The sequence below is a fragment of the Tupaia chinensis genome, unplaced genomic scaffold, assembly GCF_000334495.1.
Source record: "Tupaia chinensis unplaced genomic scaffold, TupChi_1.0 Scaffold000139_1, whole genome shotgun sequence".
Lineage (NCBI taxonomy): Eukaryota > Metazoa > Chordata > Mammalia > Scandentia > Tupaiidae > Tupaia > Tupaia belangeri.
Genome location: NW_006159609.1, coordinates 4,915,992 through 4,930,895, shown reverse-complemented (window position 1 = coordinate 4,930,895; position 14,904 = coordinate 4,915,992). Strand labels below are relative to the sequence as shown.

The window sequence follows — 14,904 nt, the reverse complement described above, 5'->3', positions numbered from 1 at the left end:
GATGTTTTGTTAAATAAAATTGATCTACCATCTTCAGCAAAAGGAGGATAAGGAGGGTGAGACTCATATTTTCCATCTTATGGTTTCACTGGAATAATTAAATGACATCAATGATAGAGAAACATTTTTAAGGGTGAAACTATACAATGAAATTATTCATTATGAGATTTTTCCAGACCTGCTCAACTCTATGAACTGACCTTGGAGATGGGCTTGAAAGGAATCAGGGATTAAATCAATCTAATACATTTATTAAGATTTTTAAAAAGGAATTATTTAACTTTATTTATTGTTCTTATTTTTTAATTACAACCAAATGACTAAGATGCTATTATTATTAGGTTTGGGACTTAATAATCATTAGGTATGGGACTCGAACTGCGATTGGCTATGTGGGAGTCGAGCACCTTAGCCAGTAAACCACCTACTGCCCCCCACCCCATTTATTAAGATTTTTAAATTCCATTAAAATAAGTACATGAGGACTCTTTGAAAGGTAAGATTAACAGTATTTGTATTTTTGTCTTTATACTTTTCTAAAACTTCCCACTTTTCTATAGTGAAAGCCATTACTTTTATAAATATGTAAAACAATAACAATAACTTTTTTTAAATAATTAAAATCCTAAGGAGAAAATCTGACAAAAATTCATTTATAGTCATGTGCTAGGCAGGGTAGCTGTACCCTTCATGAAATATTGTACAAATAAATATCAATACTGCAGTCACTGAACAAACTTCTTTGTAGGCCAGCTGTATTGTGATTGTTAAGATGGTTTTCAATGAAAATAGCAGAGAGGTAGCCAGTTCAAGAATGATCACCAGCAGGTGGAAAATTATTTCAAGAGGAATAGCACTGAGGATGTTCCTTAGGAGGAAAATGATGAGCCATTGAGCAAATTAATGACTGTTGACAAGAGTGGTTAGAATAACAGAACCTCAGCATTGGAAAGGGCTTGAAAATCTTAATGGTTCAACATTCTCATCCCAAGTGAGAATCCCTTTTGTATCTTCTCAGGTAGTCTATGCCATCTCTCTCTTTTTAAAAATTTTGTATTCATTTATAATCATACACATTACGATCAGCAGACAGTTTTCCACTTTTGTGTCCATTAAATGGTTTGCTTTCTTCACCCTTGATTCCTTCCCCCTTCCATTGCCCACTCTTCTCTTGCACTGTCTTTAGTTAGCTAGTGTTATTTTTTTAATGTCAAGGAAAGCTGTTTTAGCTTTAATGGATCAAAATTTTAAAAAACGTTAAGAAAAAGTTGCTTCAAACTCAAAGCCAGGAAACAGGTTAGGCTTCAGTCCAAAGAAAACATAGATACAAAAAACTCAAAATCAATCTAATACATTTATTAAGATTTTTAAAAAGGAATTATTTAACTTTATTTATTGTTCTTATTTTTTAATTACAACCAAATGACTAAGATGCTATTATTATTAGGTTTGGGACTTAATAATCATTAGGTATGGGACTCGAACTGCGATTGGCTATGTGGGAGTCGAGCACCTTAGCCAGTAAACCACCTACTGCCCCCCACCCCATTTATTAAGATTTTTAAATTCCATTAAAATAAGTACATGAGGACTCTTTGAAAGGTAAGATTAACAGTATTTGTATTTTTGTCTTTATACTTTTCTAAAACTTCCCACTTTTCTATAGTGAAAGCCATTACTTTTATAAATATGTAAAACAATAACAATAACTTTTTTTAAATAATTAAAATCCTAAGGAGAAAATCTGACAAAAATTCATTTATAGTCATGTGCTAGGCAGGGTAGCTGTACCCTTCATGAAATATTGTACAAATAAATATCAATACTGCAGTCACTGAACAAACTTCTTTGTAGGCCAGCTGTATTGTGATTGTTAAGATGGTTTTCAATGAAAATAGCAGAGAGGTAGCCAGTTCAAGAATGATCACCAGCAGGTGGAAAATTATTTCAAGAGGAATAGCACTGAGGATGTTCCTTAGGAGGAAAATGATGAGCCATTGAGCAAATTAATGACTGTTGACAAGAGTGGTTAGAATAACAGAACCTCAGCATTGGAAAGGGCTTGAAAATCTTAATGGTTCAACATTCTCATCCCAAGTGAGAATCCCTTTTGTATCTTCTCAGGTAGTCTATGCCATCTCTCTCTTTTTAAAAATTTTGTATTCATTTATAATCATACACATTACGATCAGCAGACAGTTTTCCACTTTTGTGTCCATTAAATGGTTTGCTTTCTTCACCCTTGATTCCTTCCCCCTTCCATTGCCCACTCTTCTCTTGCACTGTCTTTAGTTAGCTAGTGTTATTTTTTTAATGTCAAGGAAAGCTGTTTTAGCTTTAATGGATCAAAATTTTAAAAAACGTTAAGAAAAAGTTGCTTCAAACTCAAAGCCAGGAAACAGGTTAGGCTTCAGTCCAAAGAAAACATAGATACAAAAAACTCAAAAAACAAATATGGACAGAACTAAAATCTAGCAACAGTTGAGCCTATGTCATTTCTAAGCAGTTCCAATTAGTAGAAGGATTTCTCTAAAATGAGCTAAAATCTAGGCCTGCGGAGCTTTCCTTCCTCTCACTATTTGTATCCTTGGGGCCATATTTAACAGCATGGCTCCCACAGAACAGCTCCTCCGATAGTGCTGATCAATTACATGAAAGCAGTCCAAAATACTGTGGTCTTGACTTTTTCTTTTTTTTTTTTTTTAATTTGAAGTAAATGGCAACAGTTAAACACAGAATATAAACAAACTAGTGCTGAGAGTCATTGCTTTGAATATAACCTTTCAGAAAACACGAGAAGCCATGGAAAAAGTAAAAATGGCCTGGCAAAGCAATGTCAGGCAATTACCCAGGAACCTAGAGGTTTCAAGAGACCTAGAAAACTGCTGGTAGGAGATTTGTGGCAAAGGCAGGAGGATGGCAAGGCTCCCTGGGTTTCAGCCTCTTCATTGCGACTCTTCCCTGCTCAAGATGAGCCAACAGCCAAGGAACAGTTAGTTGGCTCACTGCCCTCACTGCCATGTTTCTGCCAAGGCTGTATGGCCATAGGTAGGGGAAGGTGAGCACCAGTCTTCTCTGGGGTGCAATGCCCACAGAGCTATTCTGAGGTATAACTGACTTCTTCCCACTATGGTTTATATGATCACTGGGTCACTTCTTGTGTCAAGGCACTTGAATCCCTGAGAATTTTTTTGTTTTTACACAGGTATTTTGGGTGTTTGTATATGAGGATGATGGTCGTTTTGTTTTGGAGAGGTTTTTGCTATAGGGCGCATACGCTCACCAGAAAGAGAGAGACAGAGCGACAGAAAGTGAGAAATCACCCCCCAAGGGGGGATGGCCATGCCGCAATCCCTTCTCCTCCATTCTCCTCTCTGGATCTTGGGCATGCACGCACACACACCCAGTATGAGTTTAAGCGAACCGTGGTCGACTGCATGGGAGTTCAGCGACATAGCCATTACGCTAACTGCTGGTCCCAGGATGATGGTCTTTTGAGAAATAAAGCTTGAGAAAAGTTGGTGACCGCTTGGAATGACGATCATTCCTGACTGATTTTGTACCTGATCTATTTTCTAGGATATAGGCAGTTTCTGTCTCTCGGACATCTTGGTGCCAAAAGGAATTCACAGGAAGAAAAGTTTGTCTCTGGTGGTGACGATTTGAAGCTGGTGGGACAGATGAGAGAGTTGGCTGTTCTGAAGTATATTTCAGCTTTTCCAAAGAGATTCTTGGAAGAGAAAGAACATGACACTTTTGACTTTGGAAACATATATAGAACTATTTAGAATCATGTGCTGGGGAACAGGAGAAATGGAAACAGTAAGAAATGGTTGTCAAGTCAGTCTTCAGACCTCACCAGCTTCTGGACAGCTGTATCCCCCAAGCATCTGATTTGGGATGGAGGTTTTCAACTTTTTCTATCAACAACTGGAGATCTTACAGAGTCAAGATGTTAGCCTAATAAATTGCCTACTTTTTTTGGTGCTCTCCTTGGCTTTCCTTAAATTTCGTTGGTAAACATTGAGCCTGGAATAAACTCACTGAATTCCTAAGTCAGAAGACAAACTGATAAGCATCATCTCACACTGATCAAAGTCTTAGGAGTGCAGTGTAAACAGATCTCTTTCTTCCTGTATGTCTTATCAGAGTTACCAATTTTGGTAAAACCAAAATGAGAAGAATAGGGATTTTTAGTTTTTGTCATCATTTGTCACCACAGACGATTTTCCTGCAGACTGACTATCCTGCTTAAATAGTTATTTTGTGAACAGTTTCCCCATCTTATTCTTCACTCAGCTCTACTCCCCAGACAGCTGACGAGAAAATATTCTGATACACAAAGGGCATGCTTACCTCCTTTTGCTGGGGATGACGCCCATCTCCTCACTGTCTCCTTCCAGTGTGACTCTTCGGGCTTGCCACCACTCGTCATCAGAGGCGTTGATAACATGGAGAATATCTCCGTATTTAAAGCTAAGTCCTTGACTCGGTAGCCCGCTGTCTTTGCTCTTGTCATAGTCAAACATGGCTCTGGAGGAAGTGATAAAAGAGGACATTGTCAGGGGTCTCTGGCAGCTTGGGTTTAGGATTTATGGTTTTGAATTTTCGCTCCTGCCCTGGGAACCCATCATCCATTGGCTACCAATTTCCAGGATGACTAACTGGATCACTGTCTGTAATCCTGGTGCTTTGGTCACAAACTGAGGTTAGTTCTCAATTCTCCTTGGGGATTGCAGGGGCAACCTAGAGATCCCTAAACTTGGGGTCTACTTGTTTTCGTGGAGACAATCAGATGCTATAAAATAATAATGGAGATAAAAAAAAAAGGCAGTTTCCTACTCAAGATTTTTTTCTTCTAACTGTAACTGAGGTTTAAAGAATTACAAAAAAGAAGAAAAAAAAAGAGGAAGAAATGAAGAGAAGCATGGCTGTCTTTCCGAGTGAAGCATTTTGTGTTAGAAACAAATCCTCTCAGTTGTATCAGCCTGTGGAACTCTCTCCTTCATAATAGGGAGAAATAATAGCAACTTATATGTCCTCCTATAGGAAGCGGTGGTTCTGCCTTTCAGTGGAATATTGGCTTGTCACTGAAGTTGGCTGGTTGAAGAGGTTAATATAATAGCCTAAATAAATGCTTAAAATGGAGAAAATGAAAAAACAAACAAACAAACAAAAAACCTCTATGTGGGCATGTGACAGATCAAAGTCATACGAACAATACCACAAATCTTTCTGTGCCCATATAATGCCGAGCCTTTCTCGTCATTGCAGTTGTCACCCTGATTTATAATCCTTGCTTCCAGCATCATGTTTGCTCAACTACACAGCGCTTGCTAATCCCTTGCCAAGGCCAATGCACTGTACCCATACGACTGGTGGGAAGAGGGCCCTGGAAGCAGAATCAAAATGATAAACAAGACCTTAGTAACTAGCTGTTGCCTTAAGGAGGTGAGATCTATTGCAAGTCCTATACTGTCAGCCTCCTGCTATATCCTCCACTTTCAAAAATCACTACCATACGGGGACCAGCAGTTAGCATAATGGCTATGTTGCTGGACTTCCATGTAGTTGACGACGGTTTGAGTCCTGGACCCAGTGGCTTAAACTCACGCCGGGTGCGTATGCGTGTGTGCCCAAGATCGCAAGAGGAAAATGGTGGAGAAGGGATTGTGGCATGGCCGTCCCCCCTAGGGGGTGATTTTTTGCTTTCTGTCTTGCGCACGTGCCCTATAGCAAAAACCTCTAAAAAAAAAAAATCACTACCATACGCACACTGCACAGGATTTCCGTGGAGAAGCAGATTCTGCCAGCTCTCTGTTTATTCCCCTTTGATTCCATTCCAAGAATTTCCTTGCAGCGTATGCACTATGCATGCAAAACTAGTTAGATCTGGATAAAAGCTTTTTCTAAAATCACTGCAGACCAAGTGTGGCTCTTTTTCTTTCTTTTTTTCCCCAAAGGAATGTCATATCTGCTGTCATGGCAACCAAAAATAGCTGAAGATAGTATCTAGAGCACTTAAACATTGTAGGAAAAGTTGAATTACTTGTCACACAGCCCTTCTTCCACTAATTCTGTCTCCATGAGGTGGAGTTTGGGGGAGTTTCTTGGTCTGAGCTCCCAGAACAAATCATTTTCAACTGGACCATCTGCATCTGCTTCACCAAAGACTCAGATAAAGCCCTAGACAGGAAAACGGCAGAGCCCGACTCATGATTCTGTCACTTTTATGTCTTTAGGATATGATATACGCTCATTATCATTCCTGAACCACAGGTTTTTTGATGCAAAATTAGCCCAATAACTATACTCACACACGAAGCACCCAGCCCATGGTAGGTGTAGCCTAGCAGAGTGCAGAACGATGGCTGACAGTGAAGACCACTGGGGCCATGTCCTAGTTCCAACTACTGGGGCAAGCCACTAACTGCTCTTAGGCTTCAGTTGCTCATATATGACGTGATGGTGATGGTGATGATGATAACAGTACCTCCATTATAGAGCTGTTGAGCAGACAAAATGTTACCTACGGCAATACATACAAACAAACCATTTCTATGGGACCTGGCACATCATGTCGGTTAGTATGAACTGATGTTACTATTACCTCCCTGTCCTTTTTCAACGGATACTAATAAATATCTTTTCTGTAAATTCTACTCTGTGTAAAGAAAAGGGTTGAAATAGCAGGCCCGAGATCAATTTCCCTTGAAAGTCCTGCTCGTAGGGTAGTCCTTGATTGACATCTGGGAATTTAGATTTTGGGAGAGTTCCTACCAAAATCCTATTTCCTGATAAGAACACTCTTGTGCCTAAACTATACAAATAATATCACTTACATTGAACATCTGCTTTCTTTTGCAGAGTCTGAAATTGTGGCATATACCAGGTAGAAGGTACCTATGTGACCAACCCCCAGAAAAAATAAGTCTCTAATGAGCACCCCAGAATACCACAGTTCACCCTTGTCACAATTGGCTGCTGGAGGAATTAGGCACTTGGTGAGCAATTCCACCAAGGGAGGAGTCTCCACAGTCTGCACCTCTAGACTCCGTCCATGCTCCCTCCCTCTTGGCTGGCATCTCTTTGTAGCCTTTTGCTGTAATAAATCATGGCCATGAACATGACTGAGCTGAGTCCTGTGAACCCTCCTAGGAAGTCATCTTGGGGAACCCCAGTACACTATAGACCACAGGCATTTTCACACATGCTTCCTTATTTGGGGCTCAGATACCTCGCTGTGAAGAAGGTATGACAGACACAGTACACAAAGGACATATCTAGTGAGGCCTGCTGGGTAACTCTAGGGTCCATGGCTTAGTGGCCCCACCCTACGGCTGAAACTTGGATCTCCAGGCCCAGATTCTGGTTCAGTGTTGTTTATCTGCCCCTCTTCAACCTGGGAGGTAGTGATGAGGTGGTGAAGGTAACAGTCACAATGGCTATCAGTACTGATGTCCTTGTAGGGACCAGTAGTTAACGTAATGGCTATGTTGCTGGACTCCCATGTAGTCAACCACAGTTCGAGTGGCTTAAAACTCACGCCGGGCGCGTGTGCGTGCGTGCGCAAGATCCTGAGAGGAGAATGGAGGAGAAGGGATTGTGGTGTGGCCATCCCCTCTGGGGGGTGATTTCTCACTTTCTGTCTCTCTCTGTCTGTCTGGTGAGTGCACGCACTCTATAGCAAAAACCTCTCCATAAAAAAAATTTTAAAAAGCACTACTGACATCCTTGTTAGGTGGTCTAGTAGCTTGTCATTGTCCTATTTGATATCACGAGAACCATAAAAATAAAAATCAGTATCCCCATTTTACAGATAAGGGAATGAGGCTCAGGTCACATGTGTGATAGAGACTGAACATGATATGAGGTCTTTCTGACTCCAAGATCCACATTCCTGGGCACTTTATTACACGCCTTGATTTCCTGCTCTCTCCTGGTCATATGAGCTAGATGTCCCATGGACTTTTACTCCTTCCTTCAGAGCTGCCACTTTTTTTCCCTAAATCCCTGCAGCTCCCTTACTGCCCGGTTCCCATCCCAATGCTTCTTATCCCCAAAGTCCTTCAATGGCTGTCTAGGTTCCAGGCTCTTTCTCGATGTCAACGTGAGGGGTGGGGAAGGAGCGGTGGTCGGGAAAGCTGGTGAGAGGCAGCTGAGCAGGCTCTAGGGCCAGACTAATGGGATTTGCACCTTTCTGTGTGATCTTGAGCAGATGACCTCACTTCTGTGGGTCTCAAGTCTTAACTGTAACACTGGCATAGTAACTACGATACCAACTACCTCAAAGAGCTACCGTGAGGATTAAATGAAATAATATATGTAAAGAATTGCAACACCAGCCTGGCACAAGTGAGTGCTCAATAAATGTTAACTATCATGACAACTGTTAAAGGTTATTCCGAGAAAATGTACTGGCTGTAGATCAGGAGCTCTGTGTCCCGGGTATGGCACTGAGTAGCTGTCTTCTAGCCTATGTGCAAAGACATCTAAGACACTGCTGTAGTCTCAAGACCCAAAGTAGATCTTCAATAGAGGTTTGTGTGAATGTTTCAGATGACTTTTGAAAGTACTTTTATTTCTTTCTTCAAGCCTCAGTATATCCATTTGTAAGGGGAGAGGGGAGGGCTTTTTGGAGGTTCCCACCAGGTCAGACATTTGGTCTACAGCTCTATTTATTTCCAAGGGCCCTCGAGGGGACATTTCCCCTTCCTGCCATTAGTAACAGGCATCCTTGCTGAGGAGCTAGCAACACGCTCTCTCTAAAAGTTCTGTTTATTTTGGACAATCTGCCCCTCTAGGATTACACGGATTCAGACTTATCAGGCCCCTAAAACCAAGCAGCTGCCACATTTCAGCAGCTTCTGGCTCCTTTGGATATTAATGGATCCTCATGTCTGGGAAAAATGCTATAGTGCCCCATCACCTAATTTAAAAAGCGATAAGCTGTTTTTAATTTGCTTTATGTGCTAATTCATCACAGCAACTTTTATAAAATGCCATTAAGACTAACACTTTCCACCCAGGGTGCTTTTAACAAGTCCATTAGACTAGTGGAATTTGACACGAATAATGTAATGACTCTCCTGTTCCCGCTGCCCGTCCTGAATCTCAATATGTGGCAGCCCCTTGCCAACTGGGGAAGTCTAGGAAGGTTAGAGCAGCGCAGCTGCTCCTCCTCATGGCTGTGCAGCATGACTGTGAGGTACCTGGGTACCCTACTGAAACAGGGCTCATTAGGCACCACACAATGTGCTCCGCATTTTGTATTCTTTGTGTCACTCAATCTATGTAGTTTTGTGAAGATACAACAATGAGATGATGCATGTAAAGTGTCCAACAAAGAATTCCACTGTCTTTTTATTTCTGACAACAGTCTAGTCATATAAGCATTTTTGGTCTTATAAGAAAAAGAGACACAAAGATCAGAAATTTAAGAAGCTCGTAAGCACCAGGACCAGGATCCAAATGTAGATAGACGGTCTGACCTAAAAGCTTCTGCTTCTGATTTAGAATTCTCCTTGAGATGTCTGATAAGAAACGTACTTAGGTCTGACCCCTGGCTTGATGGATTTCCTGACTTGATGATCACACTTACAGTGACAGCACAGACTAGGTGACAGGACAAAGCCAGTATACTGAGTGCACATTCAGTTCTCACAACTGCCTTGCAGTATGTATATTAGCCTTGGGTTACAGATGAGGACAGAGACTTGGGAAATTTGAGCAACATGCCCAGTGTCACACCAGCTATGAAGTTGGGGTCAGAACTCAACTCAAAGGCTGTCTGCCTCTGAAGTCTGTGCACTTCCCGCTATGCCAACCTGTGTTAACTTTTGCAAGCCGCCCTCTTCAACCCCCCAAATCACAGACTCTGTACTCGGGCTTAGACTGCAGTAGTATTCAATGATTGTGGACCATCGTGGTACTGGTGTTTCATTCTGGTCAGAGAATTGAGTTTTAATTACATCACTTTAAGGCTGGGATAGCAGAGAATGGAAGTGGCTGGGTAGACAACTTCAGGGACACTGTCACTAAAAACAGGAAAAATTACTTTATGTGTCTCATAATTTATCAGGGATATGCTGGGAGGGATAATACCCTCAGTCTCCCCTCCCAAACATGTCTACACTATAATCCCAAGAACCTGTGACTGCGTTACCTCATGTAGATAAGGGACTTGCAGATGCAATTAAAGGTCTTGAGAGGGGAGTTTATCCTAGATTATCTGGGTATACTCAGTCTAACTACATGAGGCCTGAACAGTAGAAGAGGGAAGCAGAAGATCCAGTCAGAGAGACGTGACTTGAAAAGACCTAGACCCACCGCTGCTGGTTTTAAAGATGGAGGAAAGGGGTTGTAAGCCAAGGAAAGACATGACCTCTATAAATTGGGATTAGTTCTAAAGATAGAGCCAGCAAGGAAACAGGAATCTTACTCCTTACAACATAAGAAATTGAATTTTGCCAATAACCTGAATAAACAGGAAATAAATTCTCCCACAGAGCTTTCAGAAAAGGTACAGACTGCTGACAGCTAGATTTTATTCTGATGAGACCTGTACGGGACATACAGAACCATAACATAATACATTTGTGTTGTTTTCAATCACTAGATTAGTGGTTATTTATTATGGTTGTCATAGAAAATGAATATTAATTTTGGTATTAGAAGAGGGTGCTGTGTAATAAATAACTAAAAACGTGAAAGTGGCTTTGGAATTGGTAGTAGGCAGAGGCTAGAAGAATGTTGAGGACCATGACAGAAAAGGTTTAGATTACCTTGTACAAAAGGTTAGCAGAAACACAGACTTTAAGGATGCTGCCAATGAGGCTTCATAGGCGCCGTACAGAAATAGAGACCCGGGGGATTTGGAGAATGAAAGCTCAAAGACATTGGGAAATGTATTACTGAAAATTTTAGGAAAGGGATCTTTGTTATAAAGCTGTAGAAGGTAACAGAGTTAGACTCTGTAGTTATGTGGAAAAACAAACAAGCCCAACTTTGGGTGCTAGAGAGTAGACTGGTAGGAATGGCTCCTCAAAGATTTCCATGTTTTAATCTCTAGAACCTCATGTGACAAAAGAGACTTGCAGAGGTGATCTAGACCAACTATTGTAAGATGGGGAGATAGTCCGGATTATCCAGGTAGGCCCAGTCTAACCGTGAGAGTCCTTAGAATTGGAAAAGGAAGGCAGTGACAAAGAGATGCAATATGAAAAGGGTTTCCCTGCTATTTCTGGATTCTAAAACAGTGGAAGAAAATTCTTGAGAACCGCAATTTACAACTAATACAGAGGACAAGGCACAGAACTATTTAACAGAGAGCAGGCACCAAGGCCACTGGTTTGAGGGCCCAGTCACAGATTTTTGGAATAAGATCAACTATTCAATAATTATAATAACAATATACCAGTACCTTTCATTGGTCAGGTCATGTATAAAGTACCTTTACCTAATTTCAACTCATTGAATCCTTGTAACTAGTGTGAGATATAGGTATGGATATTTCTAGTTTATAAATAAAGAACATTAGGCTTTAATTTCTTCTTCCCCTCCCCCCCCTTAAAAAGATTATTGCCATAGGACGCTCACTGGAGACAGAGAATGAGAGAGAGAGAGGGAGGGAGGAGGGAGTGAGAAATCACACCCCAGGGGGGGATAGCCATGCCACTATCCCTTCTCCTCCATTTTCCCCTTGAGATTTTGGGCACACATGCTTAGTATGTTTTTCAAGCCACCGGTTTAAGGCCTCAGTCAAACTGTGGAGTAGCCATGTGGGATCCAGTGCCTTAACCACCATGCCACCAGCTGGGTCCTGGGATTTAACTTCTTCATCTAATTCTTACAAAAACTCTATGAGATAAATATTTCCCTGTTTTTAGATCAGTGAATGGAGGCACAGAAGAGCCTTTCTTTCCTTCTTTAAAGTTGCAAAGCATGTTGCTCTTGCTCCTCTCTTGAGAGGTCTGTAACTTCCAGTCTTGGATAGGAAAATGTCTTGCCTCCTCTGCTACATCAGAAGCTAATGAAGATGAGGCCCAACCAGATTCAGCCTCAGCAGAGTCTTTGCAGATACACTTATAAATGAACAAATGAATCAGCAAATAATTCCCTTCAGTGTTGTGAACTTGTTTGGGCTGGAGAGGCCTTTGTTTCCATGACAACTTTTAAGACCCAAGAAACAAGCGCTCCGACTCAATTTTCTTAGTCTCTTCAAGTAGCTGCCTCTGCTTGATTAGAGGAGACCCAGTGCTCACCTTTCCATCAGCAAGAGAAAGAACAAAAGCAGACTGAGAAAAAGTCTGCTTTCTGCCCTGTCCCACTGTGCCTGGCTGGGATGGGCATGTCCGTTTTCATATCGTTCAAGTAAGTGGCTGTGGATGGTGTTAACAGCCTGACGGTGGAGTGAAAAGACACGCATTCGAGTCTGTCCATCTCTTTCTAGCTGAGTGTTATTGAGAAAAATCAGTGAGTAATCCGAGCCTAAATGGGTAATCATCCCTACATCTCACACATTGGCAGAGATTCAGTGAGACGACATAGGAAAAGTATTTAGCACATCAGCTGGCTGCCAATAGTTCGCCTCTTGCCTATGCCTGAGATGGGCAAAGGGTTACGTCTACAAGTGCAAGAGGGACAATGGAGTACGGTGTCTTTTAAATGTGATACGATAACACATACAGTGAACTTCCTCAAAACATTTTCCCATTGGAGGGGTATAGGAAAGAATGTTGGACTGGGAACAGAGATTACAGCTTCAGCGGCTATTTTTTTTTTTTTTAAATGAAGGTTCTTGCCATAGGGCACATGCATACATGAGAGAAAGAGGGAAGGAGGGAGGAAGAGAGAGAGAGAGAAACTTAAAAATCACACACCTGGGGGATAGCAACCCTTCTGCCCTGTCCCACTGTGCCTGGCTGGGATGGGCATGTCCGTTTTCATATCGTTCAAGTAAGTGGCTGTGGATGGTGTTAACAGCCTGACGGTGGAGTGAAAAGACACGCATTCGAGTCTGTCCATCTCTTTCTAGCTGAGTGTTATTGAGAAAAATCAGTGAGTAATCCGAGCCTAAATGGGTAATCATCCCTACATCTCACACATTGGCAGAGATTCAGTGAGACGACATAGGAAAAGTATTTAGCACATCAGCTGGCTGCCAATAGTTCGCCTCTTGCCTATGCCTGAGATGGGCAAAGGGTTACGTCTACAAGTGCAAGAGGGACAATGGAGTACGGTGTCTTTTAAATGTGATACGATAACACATACAGTGAACTTCCTCAAAACATTTTCCCATTGGAGGGGTATAGGAAAGAATGTTGGACTGGGAACAGAGATTACAGCTTCAGCGGCTATTTTTTTTTTTTTTAAATGAAGGTTCTTGCCATAGGGCACATGCATACATGAGAGAAAGAGGGAAGGAGGGAGGAAGAGAGAGAGAGAGAAACTTAAAAATCACACACCTGGGGGATGGCCACCCTACAATCTCTTCCCCTCCATTCTTCTTCTCCTGGGAGTTTGGGCACACATGCAACACATGCCTGACCTGATTCAGGGTGCCAGGTCCAGGACTTAAACTGCTATCTGCCATGTAGGAGTCCAGTGTCTTAACTGTTATGTGACCTCCTGACGTGAATTGCTTTTGTTTTAAAAATCAGAATTTTCTACCTGTTTTTCCTTCTTAAAAACTTTCATTCCCTTACTCATAAATGTAATGAATAAAAGTTTTAAAAACAGAGAAGGTACCCTGGAAGTATGGGATTGAGAAAGTCATGACACATTTTCTCATAGACAAAACAGAAAAATCCATCCTGACTTTCCTGACAACCTAATAGAAAGGACCTCACATGGAGCTGGGAAAGCCGGATTCTAGTTCTGGCTTCAGCAGAATCCTATTGTGTGCTCTTGAGGAAGTTACTTAAGCTCTTTGATCTTTAGCTTGTATATAATTAATGAGTCAAAACACAACAGCACAAAACAAAGCAAAGCAAAACAAAAACACCCTCTTTACAGGATATTCAGCTGTCATGTTCTATGCCTTTGTCCTGCAGGGCACTTTGGGGAAAAGAGGTAGCGTTCCATGTGACTGATATTAATGTACATGTCATAGCATTGCAGCTGCACTGGGACTATCACTTCGCTCCAAGCCATCTCTTCCATCAATTCCAGAACTTTTCTTTTCCCCCTGCCCTTGTTGGGAGTTAAGTATTTCTGTCAAGTGTCCCCTCACCCCCTCCAGCTAAGTTTGTTTGTTTAGAGAGATAGCAGCCCCAGCAGGTCCCATTGGCATAATCCACTCCCGGCCTATCCAGCTCCTGATTGTGGGGATGCGTGTGTCCAGGGTACCCAGTACTCAGGAGGTCTTCAGATGAAAACCTAGAACCATGTCATGCATGTCAGCCTTGCAGAGTGCTGTTATTTTACCACTGAGCCCCGCATCTAGCCTCCATTTCACACTCTTACATTGTACTATATTGTAATTAAAAAAAAATTGCCATTGCCAGAGGATGCATACACTTGCTAGGGAGAGACAGAGAGAGAAAAGAGAGAAAAGGAGAGGGAGAAAGCATCCCCTGTGGGGAACAATCTTTCCACAAACCATTCTCCTCCGTTTCTCCCTCCTTTGAAGATTTTGGGTGCACATGCTTATGGACTCAGTGTGTTTTTCAAGCTGCTGGGTCTGGGACTCAAATCATGCAGTTGGCAGTTTGGGATCTGCCTTAACCAGGCCATGGGCTAGCCCTATATTCTGATTTTTAACCTTTGTGGGACAGGAAAGATTCATATTCTTCCTATCCCTAGGGCCTACCGCATACCAAAACCTTATTTTCTGCTTTTCAACCTATCACCTCTACCTGGGTAACCTCGGAAAATCCAGGTTTTGTGTACCCCCCCCCCCCC

The 14,904-nt window shown here is 41.8% G+C and overlaps 1 protein-coding gene across 15 annotated transcripts in view; it reads right to left on the bottom strand.

Annotated features, from left to right (window-relative positions):
- Window positions 1–14,904, bottom strand: part of DLG2 (discs large MAGUK scaffold protein 2) — a 1,612,020-nt gene that overhangs the window by 75,007 nt on the left and 1,522,109 nt on the right. For all 15 annotated transcript variants that reach the window (XM_006144952.3, XM_006144955.3, XM_006144956.1 and 12 more), the window contains one exon: window positions 4,357–4,533. In XM_006144952.3, coding sequence (XP_006145014.1) covers window positions 4,357–4,533 — 177 coding nt within the window. The remainder of the gene's footprint in view (window positions 1–4,356; window positions 4,534–14,904) is intronic.